At 40.3% G+C, this 18352-nt stretch overlaps 1 protein-coding gene across 1 annotated transcript in view; it reads left to right on the plus strand.

Annotated features, from left to right (window-relative positions):
• The first annotated feature begins 1861 nt into the window (after positions 1 to 1861).
• The window catches only part of MBTPS2 (membrane bound transcription factor peptidase, site 2), a 53473-nt gene continuing 36982 nt past the window's right edge, over positions 1862 to 18352 (plus strand). Inside the window, exons 1-5 of the mRNA XM_075196565.1 lie at positions 1862 to 2056; positions 3439 to 3587; positions 6568 to 6706; positions 11819 to 11922; positions 13422 to 13549. Of these exons, the coding sequence (XP_075052666.1) occupies positions 1982 to 2056; positions 3439 to 3587; positions 6568 to 6706; positions 11819 to 11922; positions 13422 to 13549 (595 nt within the window). The 5' untranslated portion in view covers positions 1862 to 1981. The remainder of the gene's footprint in view (positions 2057 to 3438; positions 3588 to 6567; positions 6707 to 11818; positions 11923 to 13421; positions 13550 to 18352) is intronic.

Genomic DNA, 18352 nt, shown 5'->3' on the forward strand with positions numbered 1-18352 from the left:
TTAGAAAATATATTGCCATGGCATGTGACAGAAATGTGGAGCTCAGGAGGGACTTCATTGAGACCTATAGATTCTATCCATGCTTGTGAAAAATAAAATCCAAAGAACACTCTAACAGTCAGAAGAGGAGTATAGCGATGTTAGACCTTGTGAAAGCATGCCTTCAACATTATCCCTGAGCTACTGTAGAGTGGGCAACGGGGAAGATACAGAACCTGAGGACTGTATTTTAAAAAAGCACTGAACAAGAATGAGGCCTCCAAAAAAATCTGGGGCCACGGCTAAGGATGTGTATGTGCCAAAGTTGAGGTACTTTGACCACCTCGCTTCACCCGTGATGAGGAAATTGCTAGAGTCCACCTGCAATATGGAGACGGACAGCATTTACGCAGCTGAAGTATGGGAAACATGACATACCGCCAAGTGGAACAGTGATTGAAACATACAACATTGTAAATGCTTAACATTTTTATTTACTTTACATGGCAATACAGTTTACAAGCATACAAATCTATTACTGCCCATACATTAACAATGTCATTCTGCCTGGGCACAGCACCCTCACCATTAAAATATAGTAAATAGTCCTCTCTGTTTACTTTGCCATGTGACTGCCATTTCTCATCTGGGATGACTCTAGTGGTATCAACCCTACAACATCCACTACAACTTCCCCTACTTTTAGATTGTTCTCCATATTGCCATGGGTACTGTGCACACTGGGGCTTTTACACTGAAGAAGATTGTGTAGGACAAACCAAGCCATCACCTCTATGTCAGTGTAGATCAGTGGTTCCCAAACTTTTGCAGTATACGGCACCCTTAGAGTCTCCAAATTTTTTCAAGGCACCCCTTCAAAATAATTACTGAGCAGTCCTGTTTTAGAAGTAGTTGGGTCAAAAAATTGTGATAAGTATTTAGGTCAGGACAGAAATACTTATTTAGTTGTATGCAAAAATGCCCCCTCTGCATCCAGGCACTCTGCCCCCTCTGCTGCCCGCTGTCCCCCCCCCGCTGTCACGATCCTTCTCACTCTGCCCCCCTCTGCTGCCCCGCTGTCACGATCCTTCTCACTCTGCCCCCCTCTGCTGCCCCGCTGTCCCCCTCCGCTGTCACGATCCTTCTCACTCTGCCCCCCTCCGCTGTCACGATCCTTCTCACTCTGCCCCGCACCAGCCATAAAAAAAGAAAGAACACAGAAACTTACCAATCCGCGCGGCGCCAGGACCCAGCATCCACCTCTCTCCCGCAGCTGTCACTGACGTCGATATTCAGTGACAGCTGCGGGAGAGAGGTGGATGCTGGGTCCCGGCGCTGCGCGGATTGGTAAGTTTTTGTGTTCTTTCTTTTTTCTATGGCTGGCCCGCGGCACCCCAGTGACAGCGCCGCGGCTCCACACACTTTGGGAACCGCCGGTGTAGATTTTCCACAATGCGCCTAGCTGTTGTTACTCTATAATTAAAGATATTCCTTTCTGTTGACAGATTGCATTATGGGCTTCACTATGGGGACTACAGCAAAGCACAATTAGAATTGAATACTCTCCATTATTAAGTATATCTCATTTAGTGTTGGCTATAAAACTCACAATGTTGGAATATTCAAATTTCTGACGTAAATTAGCAAATACATTCAATGGGGCATATTTTTAAGACTCTTCTCTGGGATTAATAAATGGCTGAAAAGCACCTCAGACGTGAATAAACATGACAAACAAAACACTTTTCAATCTGAATTCAGTATAAATATTGCATTTTTTGCTGCTACAACACTGCTCTACTTCACTCTCTATTACTTTCAGCAGTTACAGGAACATGTACATGTGCAGCAGCCTCTTGCCCTGTGTACCACGTGACTGCAGCAGTCACATGACCGGGTGATGTCAGCAGGTCCTCTCCATGCAGTGTATCCAGGCATTGCCTTCCTGTAATGGTTGTGTTCCGCCGCGGGCACCGTGCTGGATGTCCGGCTACCGCACACGATGATCCCGATACCGCTGGTCGTGGTGGTGCTTGGAGGCTGGTGTGCTATCTACCTGGCTGACACCTTGTTGATGGTGAGACAATACGGAATACAGCGAGTGCTGTGCGTCCACATGAGGGAGATTCAGCACCCTGCAGGCTGTATTGTGATCAGAGCATATTTATGTTATGTGAGCCCACAATATACATATGTCAGTAATATCACCGAGATCAGGGGTCTCTCTATATCTGCTAGTAGCTTAATACATATAAACTCTGCAACCAATCATAGGCCAATGAATCAGACCTGTCATTGTCATACACTGTAATGACAGACATCAATCAGTGCAGACATGACAGGTTAGATCCGCAAAGTCATGTCATCGCAATATCATTATCCAAATAGAGTCCACGAATATAAAGTAACTGCAGAGCTGCATTTATTTGCTGTTGCATCTTTCCATGGATTATGTATTGTTTCACTATAGGATACAAGAATATATAGTTTTCCATGGCTCCGAGCCCTTTGTGGCTACCTAGTCAGGGACTGTGTTAGTAACGTATGCAACTATGGAAATTACCTTCTGGTTGTTAACAACTGAGCATGAAGCATTAGTGAAAATAAGTAATCTGGAGCTGTGAGGTCACATTTGCCATTTAAAGCCATAGTTGAAAGATGAGGTATTTGGTGTAGACCCCCCTCCCCCCAAGAAAACAAAGTGATATCTTAAAATCTGATAAACACACACAAAAAACTTCAGTAATTTATACTACATGCATGTACCAGTGGATGTGGACAGTTGAAGCTCTAGTAATGGCAAATAAAGCTTGTAAACACTACTTATTAATATTGTTCAGTGTATGTAAGTCACCTACAGAGGTCCCTCACCTGTAGCAAATGTAGGGGCAGCCTGCTGTATTTAAACTTTATGCATTATTATATTACCAATTTTTGTGCTAGTTGCTTAATGGCATCAATTGCAAAATTCTAATGGGTGGTCCAGTGAAGCACTCCTTCAACCTGGGGTCCCCATTCTGCTCTTCTGAGCATGCACAGAGACTTGCACCTGTACAGTTAAGCCCTGGTTAGGCTTCACTACGCTTGTTTTGGCATGATAGCTGGTGCAGACGACGGAGAAAGCACCGGGCCCTGTACTCATTGCAACATCTGTAGTAGTTCCATTACTACTCAGTTATAATATATATAATATCTGCATGACAAATGCTCCCTGGTCTTCTATTTCTATTGTACCATTTCATAAATGGGAGCCTAATTCTTCTAGTTTAACTGCACAAACTCTTCTGTACCAGGTATAAATGGTGAAATATTTTTATGTTGAGTTTTTCCTTCAAATGAATGTATCTGTTTATTATTTGTTCACATGATATTCTTACTGCATAGGTTTGATAGACTAGAAAAGTGTTTGTTGCCAGCTTTATGTCCATTAGACTTTATACTTTTATTTCTGTTTTTTAGTCCTCAAAATCGTACAAGAACTCTTATGAACAGTGGCTTTCTACTCAAGGACTGAGCATCTCACCATTTCACATCCGCTGGCAAACCACAATTTTTAACCGTTTCTTTTATAAATGGGGAAGATGGAAACCAAATTTCTTGTACATATGGTAAGCTTATGTATTTGTTGATGTCAGTGCTACAGGCACTACAGTAATTGATGCGCATTATTACCGTTAGTACGGTCATTTTAATACAGAAGTCAGTGTTAAAATTACTGTACTAACGGGGAATTGAATCTACCCGTTGGTGTTGAACTTCAGTCTTCCTTTCCAAAATTAAATTGAAACATAAAAAGTTCAAATAACACACACAAAAGAAAATGCAATAAAAATCAGGTGAGAATTATCTCTACTTGTTTATTAAAGTTATTCAAATGTGAACAAACTTTTGTAAGATTGCTGTATATCAACCAGACTCCTGTTTGTGGGTAAACATTGGACAATCTTCATGCTATTTCTGAACAACCAGATGTTTTACCATTATGTCCTCTAAATCTTCTCCACCACCATAATCCTCATCTTCGTATATTTGTTGGAGCCGCAGATTCCATAGTTCCGGACAGTCATCTTAAAAATATCACACACACGAATGTAATAATCATTATAACAGATATGTGAATACAATTAAGCATAATAACACATACATGGTTCATTCACAAGGTCACAATTACAGCTAGCAGAGATATTGGTACGAATTTCAGTTGTGTGACTGAACAACAGCAGAAGATTCAGCTTAAGATATGACATCTGGGTCATATGAGACATAGGGCTAGATTTACTAAACTGCGGGTTTGACAAAGTGATGTTGCCTATAGCAACCAATCAGATTCTAGCTGTCATTTATTTAGTGCATTCTACAAAATGACAGCTAGAATCTGATTGGTTGCCATAGGCAACATCTCCTCTTTGTCAAACCCGCAGCTTAGTAAATATACCCCATAGTGTAGAGAGGACCCTGCCCAAGAAAGCTTATGTTCTATAATTCTGCAGTTTCCCTCATTTTTAAACCTTTCTTCCCCAGGAGTAATGTTGGATAGAGGAGCTTCAGTAGAATTTAAGAATATATGGGGCTAATTTACCATTTTTCCCAATGTTGCCCCGTTAAGTATCATCTGTCATTGCTGCGATGTCAGGTTACTTAACGGGGCAATTACTAATAAAGCCAAGTCGTGACAGCACATCCGATAGGAGGGTGTCCTGGGGGTGTTTTTTTCTCTAATGACAACTCCAGGGTCTGACCCGGAGACTTTACTGCTCATGTGCGACCTAGAGGTCTTTTCAGTTAAACAGCGCAGTGGAGAGCAGGAAGGCTGCCTGAGAGGGATCCGAAGATCCCTCTCCTGTGATGCTCACCCCATAGGATTGAATGGCTATCACTCATGCTGTTTGTCCATTGAGTGCCACCATTAGTAACAGCCTTAGATTTTAATTTTATTTGAGCAGAACTCTGAAAAAAAATTGATACTTATGCATAACATACATGTGGATATATGCACTCTGCACAGTACTGCAGGTATCAACAGACGCAGCCAGGAAGAAATAGATTTCATTTGGTGGCATTGAATATTATTCAGAGATTGAGAAACACCAATCTATGCCACCAACCTAGGTGTTTTGCAAGCTGGCTACAAAGTATTAATGCAATACTATCTGCTACTGCTGAGGCCCTCCAGATATTATGTGTAGGTTTCTTCAACCTGTTTATAAAGTGGTTCATATCCTAAGCTGCACAGAAGGACATAGGTTTTTTTTTCTCACTCTACTTAGGGAGTCAAACTTATCACTCATGTCCTACTCCCACAGCGCTTCTGCAACCAATTCTCCCTATGAGATTATCTCTAGATACTGTATGTTACTTTAATTAACTGTAAAATGTCAATGGTCTAATCTCAAGGTAAATGTCCAATTTCAGGCCTGGACAAGCTATGAGTCTCTAGGAGTGGTGAAACGACAAGACCCAGCACACCCTGCCAGCTATCGGCTGGCTATCAGCTATCTCCAAGTGTTGTTTCACTACACTCGGAGAGCCGCAGGTTGTCCAGGCCTGTTCTATTTTATTCCATGTCAACTTCTACAAATACTTTAATGACACAGCACTATTAAGATCAGTGTTTCATTTTCCTGTTAATAAGAAGGCATGCTGATTTTTATTCCATGGCGGTAATGAGTGTTAGTTGATTACAGCTGTGGACGATTAAAAATGCGAAAATCCTATATTTAAGCAACAAACTGAAATGTCCCTACTTTTTCAGTCAGCATAAGACCGCTGTGTCTTAAGACCTTATGTGAACATATGATGGGACAGCCAGAAGTTCTGAGTAGTGTGTCTCAATAGATGTACAACTCGATAGTGATAATTAGTTTAGTGTCCCCTCCCACCACATCCCCATTCTGTGTTCTACTTGGGTAAAACACTATTCTGGAAAGTCTCTCTAAGGTCCCTATGTGTATTTTTATCGTTCCTTCAGCTGTCACAAAAAACAGAACAGAGGGGAAATGGATTAGAAAACATCTGTTTGTAAAAGTCCTTTATAGAACCTTTGGTCTCTGAAAATAGGTGTGTCTGCATCCATATTGTTAGTAAGGAATTCTGTTGTTGCTTTGCAATGCTTGGCAACAAGCTATGTCTGAGTGTAAATTCAATTCTGTCATGATAGCAGCAGGACAATGGGCAGTATAGGTAAATAAAATGATATATGTATATATGTTTTAGAAAGGTACATGCCTGGGCTTGCGCAATCATAAAGTAAATCTGTTCGCATCAGCCTTGTTTCTTGGATACCGCTGGGTGTAATGAGCTGGTCATAGTTAGATACAGTATGGTGATTATTGCTGGTTATAATATGCTATATTGGTATAATATATAGTTAAATACAGGAAAGGGCACACAACCGTTTTCCATATGTCATATCCACCTCTTTAAAATGATCAGTATGCATATTAAAGATGCTTTATATTATCTTACAGTATGGAAGCAAATTTGCCACTTCCATGTTTCATAAATGAGACGACCCTTACTTGGGCTTATGTATTAACTATTAATGCTTATGTTCGCCAGTAACTACTTGTATACCTTCTTCTATTACAGGTTCAGTTTGGGAATGATGTTTGGAATTCTTGCCATGTTCGGATCCATGATTCTTCTGGCAAGGACATTAATGCAGACTTTAAATCAGATGATGGCTGAAAGTCCGGGGACCCAAAATGATCGAATGCTGCAAGTTGTGGTCAGTTCTCTTGATGGATTAAGACCGCATGAGGCGTAGCCAACGACCTTTGAGCCTTTCTCACAATTGTATGATATTCTTACCCATTTAGCTCTTGAGGAGTCAAATGCAATAATGCTACCTGATATTGTGCATTATGATGTTGTATTATACTAACATTTAATTTAGTTATAAACCCTAATTAGCAACCACTACTAAGGTTAGTGCACTATTGTTTTAGAAAGTCCTAAATGATTGCAGTACAGCCTCACCTTTCTTTATTGAGTACTGAGTTTAACACCGTAGAGGTTTTGGCTGCTGATATATAATGTTGCTGCAGAGTGGACTCTGCACATTAAAATATTGAAAAGAAAACAAACACTTTATTCTAAGTCTCTGATCTCATAATGTGGCCTGATGCTTCGTCACAAGTCAAATGCGTGAAACCAAGGGGCAAGTATGAAACACAGAATTCTTTTGTGTACCACTGGCATATATAGTTCAGATTCCTATTTCAAATTGACCGTACTTGGTGGCGTTCTGGGATGTAGAAGATCATGGTGGTGACTTCTACTGATGTGAAACCCAAGTGACAGGATATCTGTCCAAGTCGGCCACATACAAAATTGTTCATATGAAACAAGTTGGGCCCAAGCAGTATAATCACCTCAAGGACTATAGTTATCAAACAGCGGTTATGAAAAAAACACAGATTTGCCGCAGTTTGACATCTTATTTTTACAACAGAAATTTTAAAAATAAAGCCCAATGGATAATGTCTTTAATAAAATTGTTCTTTTAAAAACTGATGGTCAAACAGTGGTTTCTCATAACCGCCATTTGATAAATATACCCATAGGTGTCAAAATATGATCACACATAGAGGCTGATAGCAGTCAACTTCCGAAAGCTTTTACTAATATGTCTGATAATGATTCTGTCAGTTATCATAGGATCATTAATACGTTTTATGTTTTGGTTGCACACATTCTACGATATCAAGCCAATTGCCCAATATCTTCTGGGATATTGCACCTTGTGTAGCCAGCTTAACAATGGAGCGTATTGGAAAGTGGCATCTCCTTGCTTTGGGGACCAGTAATATTTTCTAGAGATGCACTGAATCCAGGGTTTGGTACAGGATTCCTCTCAACACTAAGGGTTTGTAGTAGTATTCTAGGGCCTGATCCATTAAGGATCTTAACTTGAGAAACTTCTTATTTAGGTCTCCTGGACAAAACCAAGTTACAATGCAAGGGGTGCTAATTAGTATTCTGTTTTGCACATAAGTTAAATACTGACTGTTTTTTTCATGTAGCACACAAATATCAACTTTAAATTGCAGTGTACAAATGAGCTATGAAGTATTTGTGTGCTACATGAAAAAACAGTCAGTATTGCACCCCTTGCATTGTAACATGGTTTTGTCCAGGAGACTTAAATAAGAAGTTTCTTACGTTAAGATCCTTAATGAATCAGGCCCCTAATTTCTCAACCAAATTCTATTCCTGGTTTTAGTGTGCAGGACACAGAATAATCCAATTACTGGACTAAAAGTAAAGGAAAACATATTTTTTTATTTTTTTTTATAATTCTTTATTTTGAATGGTCAAGCAATACAAGGCATACAAGATACAAAATCAGAAGACATTTATATTGTAATGAAATTCAGGGAGGACATCCATAAAAAACTTGAGACGTAAACTGACCAGTTTTTTTTATGTTATTTCTTGCTTTAACTTACATAGATCAGACAGCATCAAAATAGAGCTGGGGGAGTGGGGGGAAGGTGTAAGAAAAAAAAGGTAGGGGAAGGGAAGAAGGAAGACCACAAAAGATAGGCAAGGATGCGGTCAGAGAGAAGGCAATGAAAGTGTGTTAGACGGAGGAGGGTTGGTAGAGCAGGAGCAGGGACCCACTCGCCACACATGGGCCTCTACAAGGAAATTAAGTGTCAGAGGGAAACGCGCTCTCCGCCATTTGCCATGGAGCCCAAACTTGGCTGAAAGCGTAACCTCTGTCGTGTAAGTGGTAGGTAATCTCTTCCATTGCTGCCACATGCCAAATTTGTTTTTTAAGGGCCGAAAAAGATGGAGAAGAGCTGCGCTTCCAGTTGAGGGCAATGAGAGATTTGGTGGCTGTGAGGATGTGCGCTGTCAGTTTTTTTGAGAATTTATCAAGATCCGGGGGAGGGTAGCAAAGGAGAAAGATCCAGGGGTCCTTTGCAACGGGAGTCTCAAATAAAGTATTGATAAAGCCATGGATCGTGTCCCAGAAGGGAGTGATGATTGGACAAGTCCACCAGATATGTATCATAGAACCCCTGTGGCCACAGCCCCGCCAACAGTCAGGCGACGAGGAAGGGAACATTGCATGAAGTCGAGTGGGGGTGTAATACCAGCGATAGTAAATTTTATAGGATGTTTCTTTTAGTCTGGTCGATATAGAGCTTTTGGCTATCCCCAGTCTTATGTCCTCCCAGGCCTCCTCATCTGATGGAGGGCCGAGATCTCTCTCCCATTCAACCTCATGGGGGAGCTGAGGGTGAAGAGTGGAATCAAGTAAGATACTATAGAGCTGTGATATCATGCCTTTGGACATGGGGTGGAGTTTGCATAGGTTTTCAAATGGAGTGAGGGGACGCAGTGTAAATTTGGGTGGCAGGGATCGCAAAAAATGGCTGATTTAGAATATAACAGAAAATTTCCAAACTCAAAGGGGCTAAGTGTCCACTCTGGGGAGTGGGACTGGAGCTCAGCCAGTGGAAGCCACTGGCCTTGTTTAAGGAAAACATTTTTAGGCCCCCTCCTTATTAATTTTAATATGTAGATTCGATTTGGAGTCTGACAGAGTATTTTGCAACAGGAATCTGTGTTCTGCTGAATTCTAAATATAAAATTGGTGCATCAGTAATATTTAGTCACAGCTGTGACTGTGTCTGTCCGTTCCTAATATTAGGTCCGACACTACCATTTGTTTTGCCTAGAGCACCAGCATTTTGGGAGTGTCTAATACACTGAGTGATATGTCGCACCTTTTTAATGTTTTTACTTTTCCTGGTTTCCCTGCCCGGAGCACTGGTTGCTCTATGGAATTACATTAAACCCACACCCGTTCCTCAGCTCGTCTGACAATGGGGAAGAGGAGGTGTGTTTAGTTGTTTAAACTTAGTGCTAACCCTGCACACTTCTTACCTGTAGTGGTGCTGCTCTTCCGTGATAGGCTAGGAATGTGGTGCTGGGCTGTGATGTCACAGCCCACCGCCATATTCCCCGCCTAATACTGCCATGGAAGAGCACAATACTATTTTAGTCGCAAATGAGAGACAATTTTAACAACAAACTTAGTGCTTGACAAACCACCACACCAAATATATTTATAAGCGGTATCATCATGGATAGATTGAAACCTACATAATAGACATCACTGCAGTCCACAAGATAAGGATGGATAATGCAGGTAATGTAAGTAATAGATGATCTAACCAGATGAGGGATAGAATTGTGAAAATGCAAAATAATAAATTGATGACATGAACACAAGACATAAATGTAAATTACTTAAAAGTACAATATGTAAACAGTAGAAAGCAGAACCAGTAATATCACTTTATTAGTAGTTCAGTGGAATAGTTACAAGAATTGACACTGTCTCATATAAAATTAGGAATTTGAATGTATTTAATATTATCTGTACAGTGCTCACATTTTCTGTAGTTTCTGTACGTTTTTCCTGTAATAAGTAAAGACATCAGGGTTCGCTATTGCCATGTATTTAGTAGGCAACGTTGCTGAACACATAATAAACATTACAAAATGTGTTCAGTAGATGATATTTAAGTTCACACAGTGTCTTTTTATGTCCATAAGCATTCAAGTCTACTCTGTCTTTTGTTCTAATTATTATTTGGAATTTGCCTTATTTATTCTAGCGTTAAAGGGGTTATATTTTTATACTGGTTTTATGTGCGTAAATAAAGAAGATCTTTGCCAAGTCTGTTTAGTTGTGGGTGGAGTTCAATATGTTATGTTAATGTTAAAATACATAGTTCTACTTACCTGAGGTCCGGCGTTCTCTCGGATACAGTGAGTTCAGCAACTGTCTCTTACTACAGCAGTGTTGTTCCTCTTGCAGATGGAAATTCATAAGAGAGGGGCTTTGTCAGTACAGCTGTGTTTTTGAAATATGCCCACCTTAGTAGCAGACATGTAACTAGATTGATGGAGGGTCCTTTGGTGAAATCTCCTTCATTTGGAAAAATTTGGACCCCAGGTTAGTAGAACAATGTTTTCAGAACTTAATGAAGTTAAGGGTGGAGTTATACTTTTAAACATTTAGGGGTAAATTTACTAAAGCTTCTAAAAGTAGAAGTGTTGCCCATAGTAACCAATCAGATTCTAGCTATCGTTTTGTAGAGTGTACTAGATAAATGATGGCTAGAATTTGATTGGTCTCTATGGGCAACACCTCCACTTTTCCTTTTTAGAAGCTTTAGTTAATATGCCACATAATATATATTTCCCTCTCAGCCTTCCTCACTCACGTCATAACTCCCCTCTCACTGGCTGCATCCTGAATTATGCACACTGGTGTTACATTGATCTGCATTTAGAAGCAGATCTACAGTAAGTGGGAGCTGTCAGTCATCCTCTGTTTGAGTCCTTATAGCTTGGAGCATCTTTGGGACGCATAGTATGAGCCTGACAACATACTGCAGTGTATGAGCTGAGTAGGATAGTTCCCCACATAATTTCTGCGTGACTGGTGTCGATGTACGTGTACAATCTGTGGCTGGATTAATTTTATTGGCAATGTTTGCGATCGCAGGTACTATATAGCATTTGATATATATGTTTGTTGTCTCTGTAGTTGTACTGTATATAATATCATTTGTGATAATTACCAGCAGTGTCATTTACCTCATACAGATAAAGCTACATACATTTTATATCTATACATAATTGTAATAGTTTTTCTTCATAGTGCTTGTAACATATACATTACTTGAGAGCAGTCTGGTCTAGATGTGGGCCACCATTTGTCACTGCAGCTGATCTCCCAACCAGTATACTGTGTACTTGTGGTGTCTGTTGAATTCACGTCTTATGTTTGTCTCCATACCAACTCAAACAGGTGCCGGGTGTAAACCTGCCCATCAGCCAGCTGACTTACTTCTTCTCAGCAATCTTCATCAGTGGTGTCATACATGAGGTCGGGCATGGCGTGGCAGCCGTCAGGTAATCTGATCTTCCTCTTTTTATGTGTGGCAGAGTTAAAGCTTCATTTTGCATGCATATAAATATTTCAGCAATGTTGTTGACCTGTAACCTACAGAAGATGGACATGTTTTATTATACAAGCCTTTGTGTTTAAGGGTTGTACGTACAGACACTGAAGAACACCTGTTATCATACAAAAACATGCATCTTATGTCCTCACTTTTAGAGCGTTGGAAGCCTGTTCTCAAACCCTTCTCTCAGCATTGTGTGCTACGTACTATATAGTAATCCATGATATTGTACCAAGCGTTGGCGCGTGTGAAAGTTGCAGGCAATGTTGAAATTGAAGCAAAGCGAATACTTTCCAGAAGGGTGTGGTCCACCCGCTTGCGTTTTTGCACTTGCAGTGTTAAAGTGTGTTTACCAGGCTTTAAGTATGCATGCAGTCTTGTTCAGAGTTTGCTGTATTGAAATGTTTACTTGTTATGCATTTCTAATTCCATTTTTATTTTTAGGACATGTGTTTAATATAATATAGTTTGTTAGTTTGTTTTATTTAAAATGTGTTCTGCAATATCATCATCATCACCATTTATTTATATAGCGCCACTGATTCCGCAGCGCTGTACAGAGAACTCATTCACATCAGTCCCTGCCCCATTGGAGCTTACAGTCTAAATTTCCTAACACACACACACAGACCGAGACAGACAGACTAGGGTCAATTTTGATAGCAGCCAATTAACCTACTGGTATGTTTTTGGAGTGTGGGAGGAAACCGGAGCACCCGGAGGAAACCCACGCAAACACAGGAGAACATACAAACTCCTCACGGGAATTGAACTCATGACCCCAGTGCTGTGAGGCAGAAGTGCTTACCACTTAGCCACCGTGCTGCCCATAACCTTAGTAATATTTTTGAGCATTATAACATCTAAAATATACAGGTGCTATGGTTCCACAGTTTGAGGCATTTGAAAATGGTAAAGCGTTATTAACATTTAAAGCAAAATCATTCAATGCAGCAGTATAAATTTGAGGAGTATATATTTCAGACTTATAACGCAAAGGAGTATGGGAACTTACAATTTAATGGTATATAAACAGCTGGTGCAGGCATACTACGCACAAATCAAGATGTAAAATAAACAAATTAACTGACAAATGATAAAAAAAAAATCAACATTTTGTGAAAAAAAAAGGAGGGATATAAATGTGATCATTTTTATACAGATTGTGAGACTAAATCAATATATTACTGTGATAATGTAATGCTACTTTTCTAAGATTTTTTTTTTCTACACTTTTTTGCAATTGAAAATCTATATTATTTAATTAAGACCGCTAAGTGGTCAAATTGGCATTCGCTATGTTTGTTACGATTGGCGTTTGGAGTTTGGATCTTTATCTTTAGAATGACACCTAAAGCATGTCAGACAAAAAAAAACCTTAGGATTGTGTCCAAGGATTGGTACTTATGAAATACTGCTTTTATTCATGGTATTTTATTTCCTCAGGGAAACTGTGCGTTTTAATGGCTTCGGGATGTTCATGTTTGTGGTCTACCCAGGAGCATTTGTTGATCTTTTCACCACCCACCTCCAACTGGTTTCTCCTGTTCAACAATTGCGGATATTTTGTGCAGGTAAATAAACTACAAACATTTTCATAAGTTATTCACACCATTAGGAATGCTTTCCATGCTGGTGTTGGGATGGGGAAATGGAATTTATTTTCATAATTGAAGTGTACATACTTTACATTCATATACTCCCAATGCCATAACAGTATGACAGCATTTTCTTCTGATGAAAATAGGCCACAGTACATTTTACCAGATTAAAGGGAATGCTTTTAACAACATTTGGTATGCAAAGTATTTTCCACTGTAGTAGACCATTTGTTTGCAGTCTGAAATAGCTGCTTCGGATTTGCAAGGACTAATACCTTGCAATAGCAGTTGTGTCTGATATAGATATATAGATTATATAATATTTATGTATTAGATTGTGACAACTAGAATAGTGTTTTTTGCAGGCAGGTATAATAGTCCCAGATTTCTGGCCTACATTTTAAACCCCATTGAGGATGTTTGTTTATGTTTGGGAACTGCTTCCCAGAGACATGTTCAGCTTTAGGGAAAAGCTGGTAAGGATCCCAGGCGTGTAAATGGAGAGAGAAGGATGGGCTCTATTCTGCTGTCAAGCTGTTTAATGCTGGCACCAGTGAGAGGAAGCCTGATCTTTTGCTTTGAGAAAACTGTGCTGGAACTTCTTATGTTTTGTTTTAGTTTTAGTCATAGTGACTTGTATTTAGCTAGCCGGACAGGCAAGGTGTTTATTTTGAAGTTGGTTTTTTTTCTTGCTTAATAAAACTGTCTGAGGCCAGTTGTACCCAAAACCTTGGACTTGTGTGATCTCTCGACTGCTACACACTACCGTCTACCCCAGGAGATGACACCTGTTCTCCTAACCCAGTCACAACATGGTAGAGAATGTGAGAATTGAGATTTGCACATATTGAGAGCAGCTTTGAGAAACCTGCAGGTAAGCAGGTCTTTGTGTACTTACCAAAGCAAAATTGCAGAGGTGATACTCTGCAGAGAACTTTTTTCAACGAGACATGTGCTGGGACTTGTAGTGCCACACATAAAAAAGTAAGTCCAAGTGGTGTTTGGCCTGCAAGGTTGTGGAAGCTATTATAGTTTAAAGGGCCAGACCCTCCTGTGTGGAAAATATGGAGGACGTGATTAAGGCCTTGCTACAGCGTCTCGGCAAGAAGCTTCCAGGGTGCAGCAGTTGGCCCTCGAGGGAAACCACAGGCACATCGCCAAGGCAGCGAAGCCTTGACTCCGGAGGTATAGCAGATGGCAGCAATGACTAAACGTGTGTCTGCCAGCTCAGTGACTAGCCGCAGTACTCTGCGAGCTAGTCATTCTCTTCCAAAATGACTATGGCTGGTGTTTGGGAGGCGTATCTGACTACCTTTTTAAAGAACCATGGAGTATGAGTGGCCTAAAGAACAATTGGCACCTTTTCTGGCTGGAGATCCTCAGAAAGCCTATTTTGAATTGAGTGCTGCAGATGCTCAGGACAATGAAAAATTAAAAACATAAATCTCGACTTGCCTGGTAGTCACTTACTGTCTGTTCGAGTGCACAGCTGGGTTTTCTCCTTGGATAAGCCTCCTCATTCACAAATGCACAATCTTATCCAACTGACCAGGAAATGGTTACAGCTAGAAACATTAAACAGTCCGCAGATGGTGGGAAAGAGTCCTTATGGACCATTATTTGAGGTCTCTGACCATTTTTTGTGCAAATGGGTGAGCCACAGGGTCCCCAAACTGCTGACAAGTTGGTGGAGAGGTTTCTGACTCACAACCTAGATGCCCGACAGTGTATACTAATATCTGGTCAGACTATTCTGTGGGAAAAGGGTTCTGGACAATTAAGAGGATTAACTAAAAATGAAGAGACTGTTGGCACTGGGCCTAGAGACTGGTCAGTGAGGCCAGGAAAGCCCCTGCCACATAAAAGACTGGACAATCCTGTGCTTAAATGTTTTAGGTGTGGTATTCTATGACATATTATTGCCAATTGTCAAGTTATGTGATGTGTTACTGCCTTTGAATATCGCAGAATGTCTTTCTTTGTCAGGTTAGCCTATACAGCCTAACCTTGAGGTGAGGAATTAACTGTTTGCGTCAGTATAGTTAAGAAAAAACTCCACCATAATAAAAGTTTAGGAAAATGTGAAAGTTATCACTGGGAACCAGTAGAACCTGGTCACAAGCTTGTGTACCCACACATGGTCAATTTGCCATGAGATTTTGTATCAAATGACATGAAGGGGTGAGAATGTGGTAGAACAACTGGTAGTTTCCCAGTCATATAGGGTAACCGTATTAGACCTTGCTCATGGTCACATCACAGCAGGACACTTGGGTGCAGAGAAAAACTCTGAGAGCCTCTTGCAGCGGTTCTTTTGGCCATAACCAGGTGTTGGAATTTTGTTCTTCCTATCACAAGTGCCACTATCATGCTCCCAGATCCCATTTCGGGAGCCCACTAGTGCCCATGCCTATTATAGAGGTCCTGTTTACAAGATAGCCATGGACCTTGTTGGGCCCTTGTTAAAATCTCAGGGGCATCAGTATATTCTAGTAATAATGAATTATGCTACCCACTATCCTGAGGCAATCTCAACCAAGATTATAGCTAGAGAGCTGGTGTATGTTTTCAGCAGAGTAGGAATAACTAAAGAAATTTGTCTGACCAAGCTGCCCCCTTCATGTCTAGAATCATGAAGGAATTGTGTATATTGTTTAAGGTCACTCGCCTCAGGACATCCGTTTACCACCCCAGACTGATGGGTTATTGGAAACATTTGACAAAACCTTAAAAACCATGCTAAGACTGTATTATTTATTGCTACATTTGTTATTGGCCATTCGAGAGGTCCCTCAGTCCTCTTCATGTCTCTCTCTATTTGATTTATTGTATGGGAGACAACCCAGAGGATTGCTGGATGTGGGAATGGCAATCCACTCCTTATAAAAGTGTTATGGAACCTGTGTCTCAAATGCAGGACAAGATAGCTGCCGTGGTGCCCATTGACAAGAAACATATGGAACAGGCCGAACAAGCCCAACAGAGAGTGTATAATCAGAACACCAGTGTATGTACATTTGCCCCAGGGGACAGAGTCCTGATTTTGGTGCCCATGGTAGAAAGCAAGCTTGTGGCTAAATGGTAGGGTCTGTTTGAGATCAGGGAAAAAGTGAGTGAGGTTAACTATAAAGTGTATCAGCCGGGTAAAAGAGAGCTCGAGCAAATTTACCATATTCACTAATAAAATCCTGAAAGGGTAGGTTAGCTATGTCAGCTGAACCAATATCCCAACTTCCTTTAGTTCCAGAAGTAAAAGTTTCAAAGACAATGTCAGCGGCCCAAAAACACAAGGCTAAAGAGTTCATCATAAAATACAGGGGTATATTTTCAGAGCTACCCGGTTGATTGGCCATAGTAAGACATGACATTGTTACAAAAACAGGGGTCAAGGTAAACCTAAAACCTTGTAGAATACCTGAAGCCCAGCGAAATGTCTAGAGACACTGTGGGTTAGATTTACTAAGCTGCGGGTTTGAAAATGTGGGGATGTTGCCTATAGCAACCAATCAGGTTCCAGCTGTCATTTTATAGAAGGTACTAAATAAATGAAAGCTAGAATCTGATTGGTTGCTATAGGCAACATACCCACTTTTTCAAACCCGCAGCTTAGTAAATCTAGCCCTGTGAGTTCTCAAACCATTCATTATATTCCGCTTATGTTCATTAAAACGCATCTTTAGTGCTCTTGTTGTTCTCCCAACATAGTACAAATTGCAGCTGCATTTCAGTAAATAGAGGACAAATGTGGAATTGCAATAAAGCCCTTAATCTTGTATTCTTTGCCATCTATATGTGATTTTTACATATTGTATTATATTTTCAATAAATTTACATGTGGTACAGCGTTGATCTCCACATTTGTAGCACCCCTCAGGAATAGAAGAAACCAAACCTTTTTTATGTCATTATTTAGCTCTTTAGTCATGTCTTCAATATCAGATCCTGTTTTAAGGGTAGAATAATTAGAACATATAATCCTCTTAATATTAAATGATTTATTATACTTAGAGGTAAATGCCCATTCATGGCTATTGACTTTCTTATCATTAGTCCCTTTATTAATAGTGTCTTGTATTGCCCCACTGTCCAATCCGTGTCCACTATTTTTAACTATTAGAGGACAAGAGAACTCCCCTTCCAGCTTCTTGACCTCTTCAAAAGCCTGTTGTATAAGAGTCTGAATACCCCCAGTCTATAAAATCAGACATGTAGAAATACCTCATGATTAGAACAGTTTCTACGGAGCCGCATGGATTACCCCTTCGGAATATTCTGCTTCCATTGTATTAATCTCTGCTGTACAGCATGTTTAAACACTGAGTTTGTTGGAGGTGCCATAAATATAAGCTTAATTTTATCAATAATTGACATTGTTATTCCTGTGAGTGGTTGAGTAGGTGGGGCCCCAGTACATTGCTTTGTCCGGTAGCCTATATTGCTGAATAAACACACATTGAAGCATCACCCAGTTACAACTAGAACCATGTTGTTCCTCTGGCTGTCTCCTAATTACATCCCTATATAAATCAAATTGTATTTACACAGGCCGGCAATGGCCCTTAATAAGCCTGCAAAGAAAGCTTCTGTCTTGCCTACGCTTCTTCAGGAAGCTTCATTTTGGTTAAGGACTACACTTTGTTATAGCTCCTCTGCCCTTATGAAAATCCACCATCGGAAAGACCTCAATATCAGTAGTGAGTTACCATACCACACAGACTATGTGAACGAACCGGGATGGAAAGAGGGTCTGATGGGGAAATTATTCCTAGTACAATT

The sequence above is a fragment of the Mixophyes fleayi genome, chromosome 2 (genome assembly GCF_038048845.1).
Source record: "Mixophyes fleayi isolate aMixFle1 chromosome 2, aMixFle1.hap1, whole genome shotgun sequence".
Taxonomy (NCBI): Eukaryota; Metazoa; Chordata; class Amphibia; order Anura; family Limnodynastidae; genus Mixophyes; species Mixophyes fleayi.